This window comes from Hemitrygon akajei, chromosome 20 (genome assembly GCF_048418815.1).
Source record: "Hemitrygon akajei chromosome 20, sHemAka1.3, whole genome shotgun sequence".
Lineage (NCBI taxonomy): Eukaryota > Metazoa > Chordata > Chondrichthyes > Myliobatiformes > Dasyatidae > Hemitrygon > Hemitrygon akajei.
The window spans coordinates 68,521,137-68,543,852 of record NC_133143.1 but is presented as its reverse complement, the minus strand read 5'-3'; the positions used below and the strand labels follow the sequence as shown (position 1 = coordinate 68,543,852).

The following is a 22,716-nucleotide window of genomic DNA, read 5'->3' as shown; positions in this document are numbered from 1 at the left end:
GTCAAAGTCACCTTATGTACAGAGACTCCTGTGCCTAGTGTCATCGATCTACATATATAAGCTATCTAACGTATTTATATTTATTGTGCTTTTTTTTATTATTGTGTTTTTTGTACTGCATAGGATCGAGAGTAACAATTTTTGTTCTCCTTTACATTTGTGTATTGGAAATGATATTAAACAATTTAGAATCTTTAGAGTGCATCACAGTTCCATTATAGTCATACAGTGAATTATGTTGTACCATGGACATTTATAATATCATCGCCACACTCAAGACATGGCTGATCTGACAAGCAGTTACAGAAACTGAGCCTACTTCATGATGGCATGTCAGCCACGGTACTCAGCAATAGTGGTGTTGAATCAGAACCCTTCACTCTCAACACAGGAGTCAAATATGTCTACATCGTTGCACCCACCTAATTTGTCATCTTTATTGCTGACATCCTTCAGCTCATTGACCAAGACCTGCCACAGGGAATGTGCATAGAATAAACAACAGGCTTTTCAGGCTCAACCTGTTCAAGACCATGAACAAGGCCAGTACAAAACCTATTAAGGTGCTTCAGTATGCAGATGACTATGCAATTGTAGCACACTCTGAAGAACATAGACCACACTACCGCACAGGAACAGGCCTTTCGGCCCACAATGTTATGCTGACCAATTACATTAGTAACTAAACACTTCTGCCTACACAATGACCATATCCTTACATTTTCCTCACATTTGGTTGCCTATCTAAATGCCTCTTAAAAGGTTCTGCCTCTACCACCTCTACCACCGCAGCAAGAAGTGTATTCTGGGCACCCTCCTCTCTCTGTGTAAGAAAAAAATCTTGCCCTGCACATCTCCTTTGAAATTACCCCCCTCACCTTAAATACATACCCTCTGGTATAAGACCTTTTAACCTTTGGGAAATGATTTGTCTACCTTTGTCTAACCTTTGTCTCCTCTATCTATGCCTCCCATAATCTTATAGGTCTCTCCTCAGATTCCACAGCTTCAGGGAAAACAACCAAAGTTTGTCCAACCTTTTGTTATTGTTGCGGGAAAGGTACTACTCGGACACAAAGGGAGATCGTGTTAGAAAGTCTTTATTGTAACATGATATCATGGAGAGCTCATCCTCCTAAAAGCGAAGTTCCGAGACTCTGTCTGACAAGGGGTCATGCTCTTATTTATATCCCAAGCATACGAGAGAAAAACACATAAATCAGAAGGAGGAACTTCAATGGCAGTTCTGCTGAGCAGCAAAGTTGCAGGATATGTCCTTTCACATTTATTTCAGTGTTAATTTCTCAAAAGAGTTTATTAGACAGGCTAAAAGAGTATATCAGACATGTGATGATTCTTAGAACAACAAATACAAACATAGTTATTTTAATCAGCCTGACTGAAAGGCACATTGTCAGCAGCACATTAGTCACAGTAGACTTTGATTTTACATTTGAAGATCATTAACCCTTCCTTGCTCAATATAGTGTCAGCTCTGGGTATTTTCTTCCACAGTTCAAGTACAGAACACTGCTGTGAAGAAAAATACTCTATAACCCCTTAGTATCTAGCTAGTAACAAAATTTCTTCCACAGTTACAATACCTCTAATCCTGGCGACATCCTGGTAAACCCTCTCTAGAGTATTGACATCCTTCTTGTAGCGGGGTAAGCAGAACTATGCAATACTCCAGATGGACTCAAACTAGATTTTTATAAAGCTGCAAAATAATTTCTGAACTCTTGAACTCAGTGCCTCAATTAATAAAGGATTCTCTTTACATTTCTCCTGCATTTAACTTCACATCTAGCTAGGCTAAACTCCATCTGCCATTTTTCTGCCCTACAACTGATCTATATCCTGTTGTATTCTTTGCCAGACTTTTACGCTATCCACAAAACTACCAATCTTCAGATCATCTGCAAACTAACTAATCCATCCAAGTCATTTATGTACATCACAAACAGTATAGATCCCAGTACAGATCCCTGCAAAGCACCACTAATCTCAGCCCTCCAACTAGAATAAGTTGTCTTGACCACTGCCATCCGTCTTTTATGAGTTTTGAATCGAAACGGCGATTTCACCATGGATCTTATGCATCTTAATCAAAAGACCTCCAATGTATCCTGACTACCTTTGCTTCGACATATAGGGCCCTGGGCTTTGTTTCGTGTGTAAAAAAAAACACACACACTGGTCCCCATCTCAGCCACTGCCCAACCTGTCATTTATTTAGCCATCCATGAAATTGACGATATCCCTTTTGAAAAAGAATTTCAGGATGTATGTTGTATACATGTACCTCTTGAACCTATTGAAAATGTGGACTACCCAGGACATGCTCTCTTATTGTTACCATCAGGAAGGAGGTACAGAAGCCTGAAGGCACACACTCAGTGATTCAGGAACAGCTTCTTCCCCTTGGTCATCTGATTTCTAAATGGACACTGAACCCATGAACACCGCCTTACTGCTTTTTTTTTGCACTACTTACTTTAACTTAACTATTTAATATAAATATATATAATTGCTGTGATTCAGTTTTTTATGTATTTATCATGTATTGCATTGTACTGCTGCCACAAAGCTAACAAATTTCTTGATATGTGCTGGATATTAAATCTGATTCTGATACTTTCCCTACTTTGTCAGCATACTCTCTTCAAAAGCAGAGATCAACTCAGAGATCAACTGATTAATAGATCATGTCATTCAGATGTCTCCCCAAACAGATCCTTTACTCCCAGTTGAAGGAAGCCCCTGGTGGACAAAGGAAATGCTTCAAAAATGACATCAAAATCAGGCTGAAGCAATTCAACATTACATCTAAAAACTGTAAAGACATTACAGTACACTCAATAGATAAACCTAGAGGAAATCTGTTCAGCAAGAGGGAGCTGTGCTAGATGAGAATAATCTCCGCTGTGCAGCAGAGAACAAATGGCAGCTGCGAAAGGAAAGACTGAACAACCCAAACGACCCAACCACTAACCACAGCCAAATTTGCTCTTGCACACACTACACCAGAATATGTGGATCCTGGATTGTCCTCTACAGCCAGCTGAGGACCCATCAATAGACAACCCCTTAGGAGAACAAAATACTCTACTTGAGTAATCACACTGCTACTGCTACTACCAATGACATTCAGTAAGATTCTTCATGATAGGCTGATCCTGGAAATGAAGGCACAAGAGACACGTGGGATCTATGGATACTTGGTAGATTGGATTTAAAATTGCCTTGGCTGTACAAGGTTGGTAGTAGGGGTGTTATTTCTCACAGGAGGTCTGTGACCAGAGGTGTTCTGCTGTGATCAGTGCTGGGATCTCTGTTGTTTGGATGAAAAATGTAAGTGTGCTGATTAGTAATTTTTCAGATGATGTGACAATTGGTAGAGTTGTGGAAGGGAGCAAGGCTATCAAATTATTTAGCATGATATTGACCAATTGGAAGTGTAAGCAGAGAAACAGCAGATGAAGTTAACCCAGACAAATGAGAGACGTTGCACTTTGGGAGGGCAATTTTAAGAGGAAGGTAACAGGGAACTGGGAATGGTACTTGCCTTGGTTATTATGTGCCCATTCTCCCAGTGACAGGGTTTCTTCCCAAATCCCAACAATGTGTTAATTAGTAGATTGTGTGGTCGGTGGTTGAAGAATCAAAACAGATATCTGAAAGGGAAAGGTCACAGTATAATAAGTGAGGGAACGGATTAAGTGATTGTTTTGACTTGATGGCCTGAATGGCTACTGTTGAACAGAAAGTTGATGGGTGAAATATTTAATGGGAACTTGGTGGCGGGTTGGAGGGGGAATTTCTTCTCAGGATGGCGAGAGTGTGGAATGAGCTGCCAGCAGAAGTGGTGGATGTGGGTTCGATTTCAACATTCAAGTGAAATTTGGATAAGTACATGGATGGGAAATGTATGGAGGGCTCTGGTCCAGATGCAGGTCAATGGGAGTAGGCAGAATAATAGTTTGGCACAGACTAGATGGGCCAAGGGGTCTCTTTCCGTGCTGTAGTGCTGTATGACTCAACATCAATGGCTTGTGCAGGTTTTAACATATCGAACAGAATCTAAGTATCAGAATACAGCAAGAGACTTTGTGAAATATAATTCTGACAGCAGCAACTATAGAACTTCAGCTAATCATGATGTGCCCGTAATAATGTTGATTACATACTCCCCAAACTGCTCAATTACCACTTCGGTGATAGGAAAGTCAGAAATCCAGCTTTGGCTGAGCAATACTTACACACTGTGATTCCAAGAAATTGGAGCAGCATATGATTTAACCTTATGGTTCATTCTTGCTGAATAGTGTACATTCCAATGATTAGTTGGTAGTTGCAGTGGTGGAAAATAATAACAACAGATTGGTTCTAAATTTGGAAATGGCTCTTCTCATTGCTACCATCAGGGAGGAGGTACAGGAACCTGAAGACACACACTCAACCAGCTTCTTCTCCACCATCAGATCTCTGAACAGACTATGAACCTATGTACACTACCTCTCTACTTTCCCCTCTTTGGCTCTCTTTTTGCACTACTTAATTAAAATGTTTAAATGTCTATTTGCTGTTCTAATTTATAGTTTTGTTTATTATTATTTATTGCACTATACTGCTACTGCAAACCGACTAATTTCACGACATTTGCTGGTGATATTAAATCTGGTTCTGATTCTTTGCTTCTAATGTAAGTAGCACTCCTTCTATGTATTGCCTGCCAATTATTTTTGCAGCATTCAGACAACGTCAGCAATACAATGGAGTGATGGCCTGGCTTTACTTCGGCAGATGACCCATAGTTCTAAGAAATTAGTACAAGTTAAACATAGTTTGCATTAGTTAGAGCTGAACTGTGCTGACCTCTTAAAGCAGGGGTGTCAAACTCATTTTAGGTCACAGGCCGGATTGAGCAAAATGCAGCTTCATGTGGGCCAGATCAGTCGGACGCGTGCGAGCGCAGCTTTCGTTGCCTCCGTTTTTTCAGCCTGCTCTCATGTGTCTCAGTCTCTGCTATAACTACAAAGTGTTTCACTTTACAAATTCTGTTTCTTATGAAGAAGACTGCCGAATAAACACTAAAAACCCTGAAAACCTGGTACCTGAATAAACTCAGCATTAGCCATATCATACGCCATAGGCGCTTCGATTACTGGGGCCAGCTTTAATAGTAATTAGATATTATCTCGCGGGCCAAAGATAATTCCACCGCGGGCCGGATTTGGCCCGCGGGGAAAGGATACAGAGTGTGATGGATAAATAAGACCATAAGACATAAGAGTAGAACTAGGCAATTCAGCCCATCAAGCCTGCTCTGCCATCCTATCTGTTGATTTATTATCCCTCTCAACCAAAAGAGCATAAGAAACAGGAGCAGGATTAGGCCATTAGGCCCATCGCGTCTGCTCTGCCATTTTATCATGGCTGATCCAATTTTCCTCTCAGCCCCAATCTCCTACCTTCTCTGCATATCCCTTCATGCCCTGACCAATCAAGAATCTATCAACCTCTGTCTTAAATATACATAAAGACTTGGCCTCCATAGGTGCCAGTGGCAAACAATTCCACAGATTCAGCACTCTCTCACTCATGTCGCAAAGGTAATGATACAGTTGTCATGGGTGATTTCAACATTCAGGTAGACTGGGAGAATCAGAATGGTACTGGACCCCAAGAAAGGGAGTTTGTGGAGTGCCTCCGAGATGGATTCTTAGAACAGCTTGTACTGGAGCCTACCAGGGAGAAGGCAATTCTAGATTTAGTGTTGTGCAATGAACTGGATTTGATCAGGGACCTCGGGGTAAAGGAACCATTAGGAGGTAGTGACTATAATATGAAATGTTTTAACCTACAATTTGAGAAGGAGAAGGGAAAATCGGATGTGTCAGTATTACAGTTGAACAAAGGGAACTATAGAGCTATGAGGGAGGAGCTGTCCAAAGTTCAATGGAACAATACCCTAGCAGGGAAGACAGTGGAACAACAATGGCAGGTATTTCTGGGAATAATGCAGAAGGTGCAGGATTGGTTCATTCCAAAGAGGAAGAAAGATCCTAAGGGGAGTAAGGGGCGGCTGTGGCTGACGAGGGAAGTAAAAGGCAGTATAAAAATAAAAGAGAAGTATAACATAGCAAAGATGAGTGGGAAACGGGAGGACTGGGAAGCTTTTAAAGAGCATACACCAAGAAAAAAATGAGGTACGAAGGTAAACCAGCCAAGAATATAAAGGAGGATAGTAAAAGCTTCTTTAGGTATGTGAATAGCAAAAAAATAGTTAAGACCAAAATTGGGCCATTGAAGACAGAAACGGGTGAATTTATTATAGGGAACAAGGAAATGGCAGACAAGTTGAACAGGTACTTTGGATCTGTCTTCACTAGGGAAGACACAAAAAATCTCCCAGATGTAATAGTGGCCAAAGGAACTAGGGTAAAGGATGAACTGAAGGAAATTTATATTAGGCAAGAAATGGTGTTGGATAGACTGCTGAGTCTGTAGGCTGATAAAGTCCCCGGGACCTGATGGTCTGCATCGCAGGGTACTTAAAGAGGTGACTCTAGAAATCGTGGACGCATTGGTAATCATTTTCCAATAGACAATAGACAATAGGTGCAGAAGTAGACCATTCGGCCCTCGAGCCTGCACTGCCATTTTGAGATCATGGCTGATCATCTATTATCAATACCCGGTTCCTGCCTTGTCCCCATATCCCTTGATTCTCCTATCCATAAGATACCTATCTAGCTCCTTCTTGAAAGCATCCAGAGAATTGGCCTCCACTGCCTTCCGAGGCAGTGCACTCCAGACCCCCACAACTCTCTGAGAGAAGAAGTTTTTCCTTAACTCTGTCCTAAATGACCTACCCCTTATTCTCAAACCATGCCCTCTGGTACTGGACTCTCCCAGCATCTGGAACATATTTCCTGCCTCTATCTTGTCCAATCCCTTAATAATCTTATATGTTGCAATCAGATCCCCTCTCAATCTCCTAAATCAATTTCAATCTCAATCTCCAATGTTCTATAGATTCAGGAACAGTTCCTGCTGATTGGAAGGTGGCTAATGTTGTCCCACTTTTCAAGAAAGGAGGGAGAGAGAAAACAGGGAATTATAGACCGGTTAGCCTGACGTCAGTGGTGGGAAAGATGCTGGAGTCAATTATAAAAGAGGAAATTACGACACATTTGGATAGAAGTAGAAGGATCAGTCCAAGTCAGCATAGATTTATGAAGGGAAAATCATGCTTGACTAATCTTCTGAAGTTTTTTGAGGATGTAACTATGAAAATGGACAAGGGAGAGCCAGTAGATGTAGTATACCTGGACTTCCAGAAAGCTTTTGATAAAGTCCCACATAGGAGATTAGTGGGCAAAATTAGGGCACATGGTATTGGGGGCAGAGTACTGACATGGATTGAAAATTGGCTGGCTGACAGGAAACAAAGAGTAGTGATTAACGGGTCCCTTTCGGAATGGCAGGCTGTGACCAGTGGGGTACCGCAAGGTTTGGTGCTGGGACCGCAGCTGTTTACAATATACATTAATGATTTAGATGAAGGGATTAAAAGTAACATTAGCAAATTTGCTGATGACACAAAGCTGGGTGGCAGTGTGAAATGTCAGGAGGATGTTATGAGAATGCAGGGTGACTGGGACAGGTTGGGTGAGTGGGCAAATGTATGGCAGATGCAGTTTAATGTGGATAAATGTGAGGTTATCCACTTTGGTGGCAAGAACAGGAAGGCAGATTACTATCTAAATGGAGTCAAGTTAGGAAAGGGGGAAGTACAACGAGATCTGGGTGTTCAATGAAAGCAAGCATGCAGGTACAGCAGGCAGTGAAGAAAGCTAATGGCATGCTGGCCTTTATAACAAGAGGAATTGAGTATAGGAGTAAAGAGGTCCCTCTGCAGCTGTACAGGGCCCTGGTGAGACCCCACCTGGAGTATTGTGTGCAGTTTTGGTCTCCAAATTTGAGGAAGGACATTCTTGCTATTGAGGGAGTGCGGCATAGGTTCACAAGGTTAATTCCCGGAATGGCGGGACTGTCATATGTTGAAAGATTGGAGCGACTGGGCTTGTATACACTGGAATTTAGAAGGTTGAGAGGGGATCTGATTGAAACATATAAAATTATTAAGGGATTGGACACGCTGGAGACAGGAAGCATGTTCCTGCTGATGGGTGAGTCCAGAACTAGAGGCCGCAGTTTAAGAATAAGGGGTAGACCATTTAGAACAGAGATGCGGAAAAACTTTTTCACCCAGAGAGTAGTGGATATGTGGAATGCTCTGGCCCAGAAGGCAGTGGAGGCCAAGTCTCTGGATGCATTCAAGAGAGAGTTAGATAGAGCTCTTATAGATAGCGGGGTCAAGGGATATGGGGAGAGGGCAGGAACGGGTTACTGATTGTGTATGATCAGCCATGATCACAGTGAATGGTGGTGCTGGCTAGAAGGGCCGAATGGCCCACTCCTGCACCTACTGTCTATTGTCTCTGGCTAAAGAAGTTCTGCCTCATCTCCGTTCTAAAAGGATGCTCCTGATAAAGTATGTAAAAGGGTTAACACTTTGTTAAACAATAGCAGCCTGATCTTTCCGAAAGAAACCGCTGATGATCAACAGATGCGCTAAGCCACACCGAACCTATTTCTTCTCGGAGTTAGTGTTTCAAATGTCTTTGGTTTTCGGTCTTCGTTTCTTTGTGTAGTCAAGCACAGAGATAGGACCACTCCTGCCTGTTTGTGTATTAGGCCAGTATGAAGAAGAAGAAAGCCATTAACTCAGAGTGGAGTCATTGGGACACCATCGTGATGGCATTTTTTTTAGCAGGCTTTCTTATTTTTACGAGGCAGATTTGCTAGCTCGACGCTCAACCCAGCATGGATGAAAGCATGCAAGGGGGCTGGCTGGATTTGAACTCGGGAGCCTTCACTCTGAAGTCCGGCGCTGATGCCGCTACGCCACCAGCTGGCTATTAGGCTATTATGCCTACTCTGTAATTTGTCTCTCGGTACTGTCAAGCATTAGATAAATCTGACTTCAGCTTGGTATGTGTAGCGGTATCTGAACACGATACCTCTTCTGTAGGGGGAATTGTGAATTAGTTGGTGGACGACTAACTGAGTAAGCCCTGGGTGCATTGAATAAAGAGTTAAATATACAGTCTCTGAGTGACCTTATCTGGATTCGACTTGCACACTCCTCTAGGCCTTTCATCATTTGATAGGATTCAATGAGTTCATCCCTTACTCTTCTGAATTCTAATGAATACAGGCCCAGAGCCATCAAACATTCTGAGGCTGTGTCCTCAGGTCTTAGATTTTCCCACCATAGGAAACTTCCTCTCCACATTCACTGTATCAAGGCTTTTACCATTCGATAGGTTTCAATGAGGTCACCCCTCATTCTTTTTAATTCCAATGAATATAGGCCCAGAGCCATCAAACGCTCTTCATATGACAAGCCATTCAATACTGAAATCATTTTCATGAGCCTACTTTGAACTCTTTCCAATTTCAACACATCCTTTAAAAGATAAGAGGCTCGCTCACAATACTCCAAGTGATGCTTCTCCAATGCTTTATGAAGTCTCAGCATTACATCCTTGCTTTTATATTCAAGTCCTCTTAAAATAAAAGCTAACAGTGCATTTGGCCTTCTCACCACAAACTCAACCTGCAAATTAACCTTTAGGGAATCCTGCACAAGGGCTCTCAAATCCCTTTGCTCCTCAGTTTTTTGTATCTTCTCTCCATTTAGAAAATAGTCAACCCTTTTCTTCTACTAAAGTGCATGATCATATACTTCCAAACAATGTATTCCATCTGACATTTCTTGCCCATTCTCCTAATCTGTCTGAATTCTTCTGTAGCCTCTCTACTTCCTCAGACAAACCACATTGAGGTTGGAGCTGGAACTGGATGAGCTCCGGATCATTCAGGAGGCTAAAGGGATGATAGATAGGACATACAGAGAGGTAATTACACCCAAGGTGCAGGACACAGGAAACTGGATGACAATCAGGAAGGCGAAAGGGGTTAAGGAGCCAGTGCAGAATACCTCCGTGGCCGTCCCCTTCAAAAACAGGTTGGAACTGTGGAATTGTCGGGAGCAAGGAGGGATGACCTAACAGAGCAAAGTCACAGTGGTCAGGTCTCCACTTAAGGCAGAAGAAGAGGCGTGCTGTGGTGATAGGGAATTCACGTGCTGATAAGCAAAAAATGAAATCAAGTCATTAGAAAGAAGTGACATAGGGTTAGAATGTGTTGAATCATTGTGGATAGAGCTAAGGAACTGCAAGGGTAAAAAGACCATGATGGGAGTTGTATACAGACCCGCAAACAGTAGTAAGAACATGGCCTACAAATTTCAATGGGAGATAGAAAATGCATGCCAAAAGGGCATGTTACAATAGTCATGGGGGACTTCAGTATGCAGGTAGATTGGGAAAATCAGGTTGGTGCTGGATTACAGGAGGAGAAATTTTTAGTGTGCCTATGAGGTGGCTTTTTGGAGCAGCTCATGGTTGAGCCCACTAGGGGATCAGCTCTTCTGGATTAGGTGTTGTGCAGTGAACCAGAATTAATTTGAGACCTTATGGTAAAAGAACCCTGAGGGGCAAGTGATCATAGTATGACCAACTTCACCCTGAAATTTGAGATGGAGAAGCTAAGGTCAGATATATCAGTATTAAACTGGAGTAAAGGGAATTACAGAGGCATGAGAGAGGTATTGGCCAGAACTGATTGGAAAAGTACACTGGCAGGATGATAGCTGAGCAACAATGGCTGGAATTTATGGAAGTAATTCAGAAACACTGCATATATATATCTCAAAGAGGAAGAAGCATTCTAAAGGAAGGATGACAAAATCATGGCTAACAAGAGAAGTCAAAATCAAAATCCTTGCTCTATTATATGCCTTTGACTTTTATATCAAAACCAACATAAAAGCCAAAGAGAAGGCGTATAGTAGAGCAAAGGTTTGTGGGAAGTTAGAGGATCGGGAAGCTTTTAAAAACCAGTAGAAGGCAACTAAAAAAAGTCATTAAGAAGGTAAGCTAGCCAATAATATCAAAGAGGATACCAAAAGTTTCTTCAGGTATATGAAGTGTATAAGAGTTTTGAGAATGGATATCAGATCGCTGGAATACGATTGGAAAAAAACACTGGCAGGATGATAGCTGAGCAACAATGGCTGGAATTTATGGAAGTAATTCAGAAGAACCGCATATATACATCTCACAGAGCAGTAGTGGTGGAAGCAGATACAATAGGGTCTTTTAAGAGCCTCTTAGGTAGATACATGGAGTTTAGAAAAATAGAGGAATATGCGCTAAGGAAATTCTAGACAGTTGCTAGAGTAGGTTACATGGTTGGCACAATATTATAGGCCTGTAATGTGCTGTAGATTTTTATGTTCTATGTTCTGTGATAACATTATGCAAAAGAAAAAATCTGCCTGTTTTAGAGATGATGTGGGTCACTTCAGGGAAATGCCAGTGATGCTGTTAGACATTCTATCTTTTCTGAAGTTGGTAATGTTCATTCCTCCACCCTCAGCGTTCCACCTGTGATCAATGATAAAATTATGCAGTGTAAAACAAGCCTCCACTAATCCTGACACTGACTGTTGAATACTTCAGGGATGGAGGGTTGCTTTAGGATTCTAGTGTTCATCATCTGCTCCTCTCTGGCAAGAGACAATGAGACATAATTACATCTGTTTGAACAGTGTGTGTTACTGGCCACACATACAGGCTCTGGTGAACTGTAAAATGTTGGGAATATATCCAGCCCCCACCTGGATGGATTCCAATGTGTAAACGTTCATGGCCACAATTTGAACAGCAATCAGAAATGCAATCCTGGCTCTACTCTGAGGCTGAAGCAAGTGACAAAATTAAACTGGCACACTCCATTGCTCTCTGTGTGTTCAGAAAAATATGAGGAGTCCAGAGTCTGCCTTTTGCCCCTCAATCATGCTCCTTTATTCATTATGATCATGGCTCAGAATCCGGTTTATTTTTACTGACGTGTTGTGAAATTTGTCATTTTGGTGCAGCAGGAAAGTGCAATACATAAAATACACTATATATTACAATAGGAAATATATATTTTAAAAAATAAATAAACAGTGCAAAAAAACAAAAACAGTAAGGTAATGTTCATGGGTTGGTTCATTGTCCATTCAAAAAATTTGATGGTGGAGGTGAAGAAGCTGGTCCTAAAACATTGAGTGTATGTCTTCAGGCTTCTCTACTTCCTCTCTGATGATAGTGATAAGAAGCTATCATGGTCTGGGTGATGGGGGTCCTTAATAATCGATCTAGCCTAGAGGCTGCCCCTCTATTTGAATGTCATGTTCCACCTCTCCCCATAACTCTTGATGTCTAGAAATTTATTTCCTCAAATATATTCAGCAACTCTTTGGGAATGAATTCCCCACCTTCATCTTTCTCCAAATCCAGAAATTTCTTCTTTTCATGGTCCTAAATATCCTACCCATGTCCTAAGAGTCATTGACCCAAGTCGTAGCTTCCCTATCCCAAAAAACATCCTACCCACATCCAGTCTTTAAGTCCCCAATGAATGTTGTACTGTTCAACTCTAGTAATCCAGGATAGGAGAATTGCTCACTGAGCATCTCCATTTCAAGCCTTGTCCCCTTCTTGTAGTTTTTTTAAAGTCCGCTTATTCTCTCAATCATGGTATACCTGGAAACACCTTCTAATGTTCCAATGTTTCTGAGTTTAAAACTGGTTTGCTCAGAAGTTTGAAGTTACTTGGGCTTATTTTGCACCTGCCAAATCATTCTCTGCTTTATGTAAGAGCTTTAAAGGTCTATAGAGAAACTAATGATATGTGTAATTCTAATTTATCTCATTTCTATACTAGGATGGCACAGTACCATAGCAGCTACCTTCACAACACCACCTGTAGGATCGAAGTTCAATTCCCACTGCTGTTGTAAGGAGTTTGTATGTTCTACCTGTAACCACATAGGTTTACTCCCGGTTTCTCCCACAGTCTAAAGTTGTATGGGTTAGGGTTAGTGAGTTGTGGGCATGTGCTGTGGTGCTGGAAGAGTGGTGACACTTCAGGGCTGCCTAGCGGAATCCTGACTGATTTGATTTGATGCAGACAACGCATTTCCCTGTATGTTTCAAGAAAAAGTTTGTGAACCCTTTGCAATGACCTGGTGTTCTGTACTAATTACTCATAAAATATGGTGTGATCTTCATCAGACCATATTTTACAATAACATCACAATAAGTCACAATAATAGACAAAATCTGCCCTAACACACAAACAATTGTGGTACTTCTCACCAATACTGAGTACACCATTTAAACAATCACAGCCTAGGTTCAAAAAGCTGTGTGAACCTCTGGAGTAACGCCATCTACAAAAGCTATTTGGTGTTTCAGTCAATGAGATGAGATTGGAAGTGTGGATTGTGGAGGTGCCCTGCCCTGTAAAAAAGACACATAAAGTTACTTTACTGACAGAGCCTGCTCTTCCTAAGAAAGATCTATTTATGTGCACTGTACCTTAATCAAAACAACTTTCAGAGAGGACCTCAGAAGAAAATTTGTAGAGAGGCATGAAGCTGGAAAAGGCTGCAGAAGACCTGAGTTTAATTTAGAGAAATTATCTGCAAATGGATGAAATTCAGTATTGTTACTACTCTCCCTAGGAGTGGGTCTCCTGTAAAGATCACAATGTGCCATGCTGAAGGAGGTGAAAAAGAACCCAAGGTTAACAGCAAAAAAAACCTGCAGAAATCTCTAGAACTTGCTAACCTCTTTGTTCATATGTTCACTATAAGGAAAGCACTGAATAGGAATGGTGTTCATGGAAGGACACCACTAAGAAAACCACTGCTCTCCAAAAAGAAACATTGCTGCACGTCTCAAATTTGCAAAAGAAAACACCTGGATAATCCACAGCACTTCTGGGACAATGTTCTGTGAGCAGATGAGAAAAAAGTTGAACTTTCTGGCAGAAATGCATACCGCTATGTTTGGACGAAAAAGGACACTGCACACCTACACCAAAATCTCATCCCAACTGTGAAGCATGGTTGGAAGGATCATCATGGTTTGGTGCTGTTTTGCTGCCTTAGATCCTGCATAGCTTGCAGTCATTGAGGGAACAATGAATTCTAAATTGTATCAAGACATTTTACAGGAGCATCTGTCACGGTAGCAGTCAGTCACTTGAAGTTTAATAGAAGTTGGATGATGCAACAAGATAATAATCCAAAACAGAAGAGTAAATCAACAACAGAATAGTTTAAAAAGAGGAAAATTAGTGTTTGGAATGGCAAGTCAGAGTCCAGACCTTAACCCAATTGAGATGCTGTGACATGACCTGAAGAGGGCTGTTCATGAAAAGTATCCCAGAAATATTGATGAACTGAAACAGTTTTGTATGAAGGAATGGTCTAAAATTCATCCTCACTGTTGTGCAAGTCTGTTCAGCAGCTACAGGAAATGTTTGGTGGAGGTTACCGCTGCTAAAGGAGATTCTATCAGTTATTAAATACATGGATTCTCTTTTTCCAGCCTGAACTGTGAATGATTTAACAATGTGTTTAATAACAACAATGAAAAGTACAATTGTTTGTGTTGTAGCGATGTACTACATACAGAGCTAGAGACGACACGCAGTGGGTAAGTCGTTTTGAGACTAGTTTATTCAAACTTCGCGGCGCTGGCATTTAATCCCTAGCGCCCGCCCTCTCCGGGCGGAAATGACGTCAGAGGTGCATTACCAAAGTCTCTCCCCGCGCGCTGGCTATTTGTGAGCCGGTTCACCTGCGCAGAAAGTGGGTCACCACATAACCCCCCCACCCCCCAGAACCGGTGATACACCCCCCAGTCCACAGTCTGGATCAGCCTCTGTTTGGGAGGTCTCCCTCTGCGCTACGGTGCCTGAACCTCGACCGGCTGCGCCGTCCACATGGGCTGGTTTGAGTCGATCCACCGGGAAAACCTCCTCTTTCCCCCCCAATGTCCAGAACGTATGTGGACCCGTTGTTGTTGATCACCTTGAACGGCCCCTCGTATGGCCGCTGTAGCGGTGCCCGGTGTCCGCCCCTTCATACAAACACAAACTTACAGTTCTGCAGGTCTTTGGGTACATGGGTCGGGGTCCGTCCATGCTGTGAAGTGGGTATGAGGGCCATGTTGCTGAGCCTTTCGTGTAGTCTGTCCAGGACAGCTGTGGGTTCTTCCTCTTGCCCCCTTGGGGCTGGTATGAACTCTACCGGGATGGCCAGGGGTGCGCCGTACACCAACTCGACCGACGAGGTGTGCAGATCCTCTTTGGGCGCTGTGTGAATTCCAAGCAGGACCCAGGGAAGCTTGTCCACCCAGTTAGGTCCTCTCAGGCGGGCCATGAGAGCCGACTTCAAGTGACGGTGGAAGCGTTCCACTAGTCCGTTCGACTGTGGGTGGTAGGCAGTAGTGTGGTGTAGCTGCATTCCCAACAGGCTGGCCACAGCTGACCACAGGCTGGAGGTGAACTGGGCGCCTCTGTCGGAGGTAATGTGGGCCGGTACTCTGAAGCGTGCTACCCAGGTTGCAATCAGTGCTCGTGCGCAGGAATTGGCAGATGTGTCGGTGAGCGGGACCGCCTCTGGCCACCTCGTGAACCGGTCTACCATAGTTAGGAGATACCGCGCTCCTCGGGACACTGGTAGGGGGCCCACGATATCCACATGAATGTGGTCGAACCTCCGGTGGGTGGGTTCGAACTGCTGCAGCGGGGCTTTAGTGTGCCACTGCACCTTGGCTGTTTGGCACTGCGTGCACATTCTGGCCCATTCGCAGACCTGCTTGCGAAGTCCGTGCCACGCGAACTTGCTGGAGACCAGCTGGACGGTTGTCCTGATAGATGGGTGCGCCAAACCGTGTATGGAGTCGAAAACTCGCCGCCTCCAGGCTGCCGGGACGATGGGGAGAGGTTGGCCGGTAGCCACGTCGCACAGGAGGGTCCTCTCATCTGGGCCTACGAGAAAGTCCTGCAGCTGCAAACCCGAGACTGCGGTCCTGTAGCTGGGCATCTCGTCGTCTGCCTGCTGCGCCTCCGCCAGTGCTGCATAGTCCACCCCCAGGGACAGGGCCTGGACAGCTGGTCTGGAGAGTGCGTCTGTCACGATGTTGTCCTTTCCCTAGACATGCTGGATGTCCGTCGTGTACTCAGATATGTAGGACAGATGTCGCTGCTGGTGAGCCGACCAGGGATCGGACATCTTCGTGAATGCGAAGGTCAACGGTTTGTGGTCCGTGAACGTGGTGAACGGCCTGCCTTCTAAGAAGTACCTGAAATGCCGGATTGCCAGATACAGTTCCCGGTCGAAAGCACTGTACTTGAGTTCGGGTGGTGGTAGGTGCTTGCTGAAGAACGCCAGGGGTTGCCAGCGCCCCTCGATGAGTTGCTCCAGCACCCCACCAACTGCTGTGTCGGATGCGTCCACTGTGAGGGCAGTTGGAACGTCCGTTCTGGGGTGCACCAGCATCGCGGCATCTGCCAAGGCTTCCTTGGCTTTAACGAAAGCGGCCGCGGCCTCCTCGTCCCAAGTAATGTCCTTGCCTTTACCCGACATCAGAGTGTACAAAGGGCACATGATACAGGCTGCTGAGGGGAGGAAACGATGGTAGAAGTTCACCATACCAACAAACTCCTGTAGGCCTTTGACCGTGTTGAGCCGTGCAAAGTGGCGGATCGCATCTACCTTGGCGGGCAGAGGTGTTGCCCCATCTTTGGTTATCCTGTGGCCCAGGAAGTCGATGGTATCGAGACCGAACTGGCATTTGGCTGGGTTAATCGTGAGGCCGAAATCACTCAGCGGGAGTAGAACTGGCGGAGGTGGGACAGATGCTCCTGGCGACTACTGCTAGCTATAAGGATGTCGTCCAAATAGATGAACGCAAAGTCCAGGTCGCATCCCACCACATCCATTAGCCACTGGAACGTCTGTGCGGCATTCTTCAGGCCGAACGGCATTCGGAGGAACTCGAACAGGCCGAACAGGGTGATAAGTGCTGTTTTGGGGATGTCTTCAGGGTGCACCGGGATTTGATGGTATCCCCGGACGAGGTCTACTTTGGAAAATATTCTTGCCCCGTGCAGGTTTGTTGCAAAGTCCTGTACATGTGGCACGGGGTAGCAGTCTGGAGCGGGAGCCTCGTTCAGTCTGCGGTAGTCGCTGCATGGTCTCCAACCCCCAGCTGCTTTGGGCACCATGTGCAGGGGGGAGGCCCATGGGCTGTCAGACCTCCGTACGATCCCCAATTCCTCCATCCTCTTGAACAACTCCTTCGCCATGCGGAGCTTTTCCGAGGGGAGCCTTCGTGCGCGGGCATGGAGGGGTGGTCCCTGGGTCGGAATGTGGTGCTGAACCCCGTGTCTGGGCATGGCTGCCGTGAACTGCGGTGCCAGAATAAATGGAAAGTCCGCCAGGATTCTGGTGAATTCGTTGTCCGACAGCGTGATGGAGTCCAGGTGTGGGGCCGGCAACTTGGCTTCACACAGGGAGAACGTCTGGAAAGTCTCGGCATGTACCAGTCTTTTCCCTTGCAAGTCGACCAGCAGGCTGTGAGCTTGCAAGAAGTCCGCCCCCAGGAGTGGTTGGGCCACGGCGGCCAGTGTGAAGTCCCATGTGAATCGGCTGGTGCCGAACTGCAGCTGCACTGTGTGGGTGCCATAGGTCCGTATCATGCTGCTGTTTGTGGCCCTCAGGGTGGGTCCTGACTTCCTGTTGCGGGTGTCGTACCCCGTCGGGGGCAAGACGCTGATTTCCGCTCTGGTGTCAACCAAGAAGCGGCGTCCCGACTGTTTGTCCCAGACGTACAAGAGGCTGTCCTGGTGGCCAGCCGCCATAGTCATTAGTGGCAGCTATTTGTGAGCCGGTTCGCCTGTGCAGAAAGTGGGTCGCCACAGTATCTTATCAGTTTAGGCAAATTGTTTTGCTAATAAGATCAGAGCATATCTTCATCGATGACTCCACCAGGAGTTAGACAGATATATAGAGAGAGAGAGAGAGAGAGACACACACACACACAATATTTTAATACAGAAAAGCAGGTAATTATAAAGGATTCACCAACTTTTTCTTGCAGCTACACAAATAAATCTTTTATCTATATCATTTACATGCAAGGCATTCGGGCTTTTCAGGTTTTATATGTCAAACATGTGGTGATTGATACTCCCCGAGGCAGAGAAAAAATATAAGTTTTTTGTTGCTAATGAGGCTATGCTGATGTACCCATCCAGTGCACAAGGATTTCCAGGCATATGGATTTGAAATTGTAATTGGTTGTATTTTTATAAATCTATTTGCTTTTAAACATTTTGCATTCTTCAAAAGCATGTCAATTCTTGCATGTTGAGTTGTACTGCCACAATTAGTAAGCATGGTATGCCCATGAGAGAATGTTGTACAGCAGTCCCTGTGTCTGTTATTATTTCTTCATTAATTAACCACCTGACATATGTTGAGCGAACAGGGACCAAGATTGAATTCAGAGCCCCCAAAAAACAAGCTCGGTACCTCTAAACAAGTTCACATACCTAGGAGAAAATGTCATGATTGAGCAGAATCAGGTTTAATATCACTGGCACATGTTATTAAATTAGTTTTGTGGCAGCAGTACATTGCAATACACAACAAAAATTTGCAGGAAGTATATTTAAAAAATTAAATTAAATTAGTGCAAAAAGAGAAGAAAAGAAATAGCAAACGAGAAAATCTGCAGATAGTTTATATTAATTTTAGTTTATATTAAACATAAGTGTACATATAGACATGTGTTTGAAATAGGATTCCATTAGATTGGTACCCAAGGTGGACTAGAAATCTGTTTTCACATTTACAGTACCTAGCAGATAAACTAGGGTGGGAATATTTTGATGTGCTGCCAATGTTTCCTCTGCTGCTTGGTTTTATACGTCAAATATATGGTGACTGACACTCCCTAAGGCTGAAAAATAAATGAGTAGAAGTCTTATTGTTCCTGATTAGTTCCTTTGCTCTAATTGAGGAATGCCACGTCATTCCAAATACCTTGTCTCACTTGCAGTGAAAATCAGTTACTGACTGAATAAAGTGCCATTCACAAAATCCATAAGAGATAAATGAGGAATTGACAATATAAAAAAATCATTTTGAACCTATGTAACCTCTGGCTAAAAGAATAATTGGGACTGAATAGGAATTGTGGAACTGAAATAAACTCTGTCTTCAGCAGTTAGCTAAAACTGGCTAATACTAGTTCTCCCTTGGTTTGCAGAGAGACGTTGAGAGTTTGATAACATTGTACATTGTACCCTCGTTTGTGTAGGGGAAGGGGGACTCACCGATAAGGACAGGAATGAACATCCATCTGTAATTAAGTCAGGGCCTAGCAAAGGGAATAACTGATAAAGACTGGACAGCGCATCCATCTGTAATTAAACCTTGATCTAGCATACTGTCTTATCTGTAACTAAGTTTCTCACCAACAGACTTGGTGGGCATACCAGTTTAAATGACATCTTGCAACAGTAATGTATGGGGCTTACTATGTATAAATACATGGCTGTAACCAGAGAGAGGGGGCCCACTTGTTGGATGGTGGCAATACTTACATGCCTTCCCTGGGTCTCCACTGGGTACAGTACAACTGGGTCTCAAACTCCTGCAGGAGGGTGCACAATAAACTGTTGCAACTATAAGAAGTTGGTCTCCTGAGTTTTATTCAGATTCAACTTTAACATAAAAAGCAAGCAACAATTAATTTGATTGTCATGAAATATAAACAATAAATCAGACATAGATTTATTAGCACTGACGTGTCATGAAATTTGTTTTCCTGCAGTAGTATAGTGCAACACATGAAAAATTACTTTAAGTTATAATAAGAAATATATTAAATAGATAGTGCAAAAAGAAAGCAAAACAGTGAGATAGTGTTCATATGTTCATGGACTGCTCAGAAATCTGATGTAGAGAAAGAAGCTGTTCCTAAAATGTTGAGTGTGTATTTTCAGGTTCCTGCATCTCATCCCTGATGGTACCAATGATAAGAGGGCATGTTTTGGATGGTGAGGGTTGGTAGTGATGAGTGTCACCTTCTTGAGGCATCCTTTTGCAGATGTCCTCAACGGTGAGGAGGCTAGTGCCTACGATGTAGCTGGCTGAAACTACAAACCTCTGCAACTTTTTCCAACCCTGTGCAGTGGTCCCTCCATTGCAGGTGGTGATGCAACCAGTTAGATTGCTCTCCACAGTGCATCCGTTAAAAATTTGCTATGAGTTTTTGGCAACATGCCAAATCTCCTCAAAATATATAAAACATAACATATTAAGTAATATTTTCTGATGACTATAACATCATTCTTTAATTTGTATTTCCTTTTGAAGACCTTAAAGTAGTTGTACATCTGTTATTAATCTTTTATTAATAATTTATTAATTATAGCGGTTGTTGGATATCCTACAGAGTTAAGGGTTAATAATGAAGTTATTAATGAAGAATGGGTTAGTCCTGATGAAGGGTCTCGGCCTGAAACGTCAACAGCGCTTCTCCCTATAGATGCTGCCTGGCCTGCTGTGTTCCACAAGGCATTTTGTGTGTGTTGTTGTTTTAATAATGAAGATGTGGCTTTCAGGACAGGATGAAAAGTGGTGTTGTTTGTGGTGGCATTGCAGCTCCTTGATGACAGTGAAGCACATGGGAGTAGTGCAGTGTGGCTTTATGGTTTCCTGTGCAACATCTTGCTGACTGTGCTGATATAGAAATTCATTTGTGGCATTATTATATCATGTACATTATCATTTCCCTTTCAAATGAAAATTAATAGTTGGTTTGCTAAAAACTGCATGGTAAACAATAGTTCCTACTAAAGGAAGAGTCAAATGAAAATACTCAGCAGGTCAGGTAGCATCTGTGGAGAGAAAAGCAAGAATTAACATTTCAAATTGATGTCTTTCCATCAAGTATTATATTGGAAAGAAGGGGAATGGAGTATGGAGAACAAATGAAATGTCTGTGATAGAGTAAAGACCAAAACAGACTAAATGATAGAAGTGATGGTATTACTGGCTGAAAGAAAATGGTACATGTTTATTAATTATTAGTGATGTGTCTGGAAAAGGTGCAAGTTTAGGGGAGGCACGGTGCAAAGTATATCACCATATACCACCCTCAGATTCACTTTCTTGTGGGCATTCACTGTGGATACAAAGAAACACAATAGAATCACTTTTTTAAAAGAACTACACAAAACAGAATCACTTAAAAAAGGACATGGAAAAATAAATAATGCACAAAAGATGACTAGTTGGGCAGATACAAAGAAAATCAAAGCCAATAAATAATATCCAGAACGTGAGTTGTAAAACCCTTGAAAGTGTGTCTATAGGTTGTGGAATCAGTTCAGCGTTTATGCCAGTTCAGGAGCCTAGTGGTTGTAGGAGTAACTGTTCATGAATGTCATGTTTTTTTTGGTATGTGGCTTGATCATTTAGAAGCACTGTGAATAAAGTCTGTTTTGCATGTTTTATCACCAACTTAGTGTTTTAACACACTTAGTGTGTTATTGTGCATCATTGACAAAGGTGGTCAGCCAGCAGTTGACTATTAACAGTAGTCCTTTTCCTCAAAGGAAATTTTTTGTCCCCACTCATGTAAATGCCAACCATTCGGATAGGACTTGAGGACAACTCTTTTGTTTGGATTGACAGCTGTTTCTCGGGAGATGCTGTTCTTTGTCTTTACCAAGCAACAGTTTTGTTAGTTTCTTTATATTCATCATCAGATGGAATAAAGAGCTAGATACTCTTTTTTGATTTCTCATTATCTTGTTCATCTGTAACTCAGTGTACTCATAATTTACCACCCAAAGGAGGATTATGTTCTTTGCATTAAAGAAAAGGTGAATTTTAAAAAGTCTCCCCTAAATTGCTAAAACCCACAAGAGGCCTATAGTTTGATCCAAGTCGGTTATTGCTCACCAAAACTGGACTGCCATGAAGGGTTTATTTTTGCTGATAATAAGATACTGCATTAGGACGTTATAAATATCAACTTGTATCTTGAACACCAACACTAGTGTTGAATCTAAGAGGAGTTATGTTTTGAAACTTCCTCAAACTCCATTGTTCTTGTGTTTGTTATTTATTACAGCTGACGATCTGAGTGATAGCAAGAAAGGCAAATGCAATGTTAGCATTCTTTTCAAGAGAACTAGAATATACAGTGCTGTATAAAAATCTTAGGTGTATATATTTGTAGTAATTTTAAGTATCGCTGCTGCCAGAAAAAAAGCATTTCATGACATACGTGATTGATACCCGATACTGATATGGGTTTCTATTGGGGACTGAGAGTGGGAAGGCGAATAATAGTTGGGAAAAGGAGAAGGAAGAAGGGAGGGAATGGGAAGCACTAGAGAGACATTATGTAATGATCAATATACCAATTGTTTAGAATCAAATAATCTTGCCTGGTGTCTTTGGGGCTGGGTGTGTCTGCACGCATGCCACCTTCCGCCCCTGGCACTCCTCTGCCACCTGTCCCACACCCCTCCAGCAGTATCCACTCTCACCATTCCCAACATACTTTGCTCATTCTCTGCTCCACGTGGACAAATACAGTACTGTATTTGTAAACATGGAGCCCCCTATGTGTCGAAGACTTTTTTACT

General features: G+C 43.0%; 1 protein-coding gene across 4 annotated transcripts in view; it reads left to right on the top strand.

Moving 5' to 3' along the window:
- The window catches only part of LOC140713901 (ubiquitin-conjugating enzyme E2 E2), a 171,872-nt gene that overhangs the window by 109,314 nt on the left and 39,842 nt on the right, over nucleotides 1-22,716 (top strand). For 3 of the 4 annotated variants that reach the window (XM_073024560.1, XM_073024561.1, XM_073024559.1), the window contains exon 4: nucleotides 12,913-12,984. The exons of the other annotated variant lie outside the window; for it this stretch is intronic. In XM_073024560.1, the coding sequence (XP_072880661.1) occupies nucleotides 12,913-12,984 (72 nt within the window). The remainder of the gene's footprint in view (nucleotides 1-12,912; nucleotides 12,985-22,716) is intronic. 4 annotated transcript variants of the gene reach the window in all.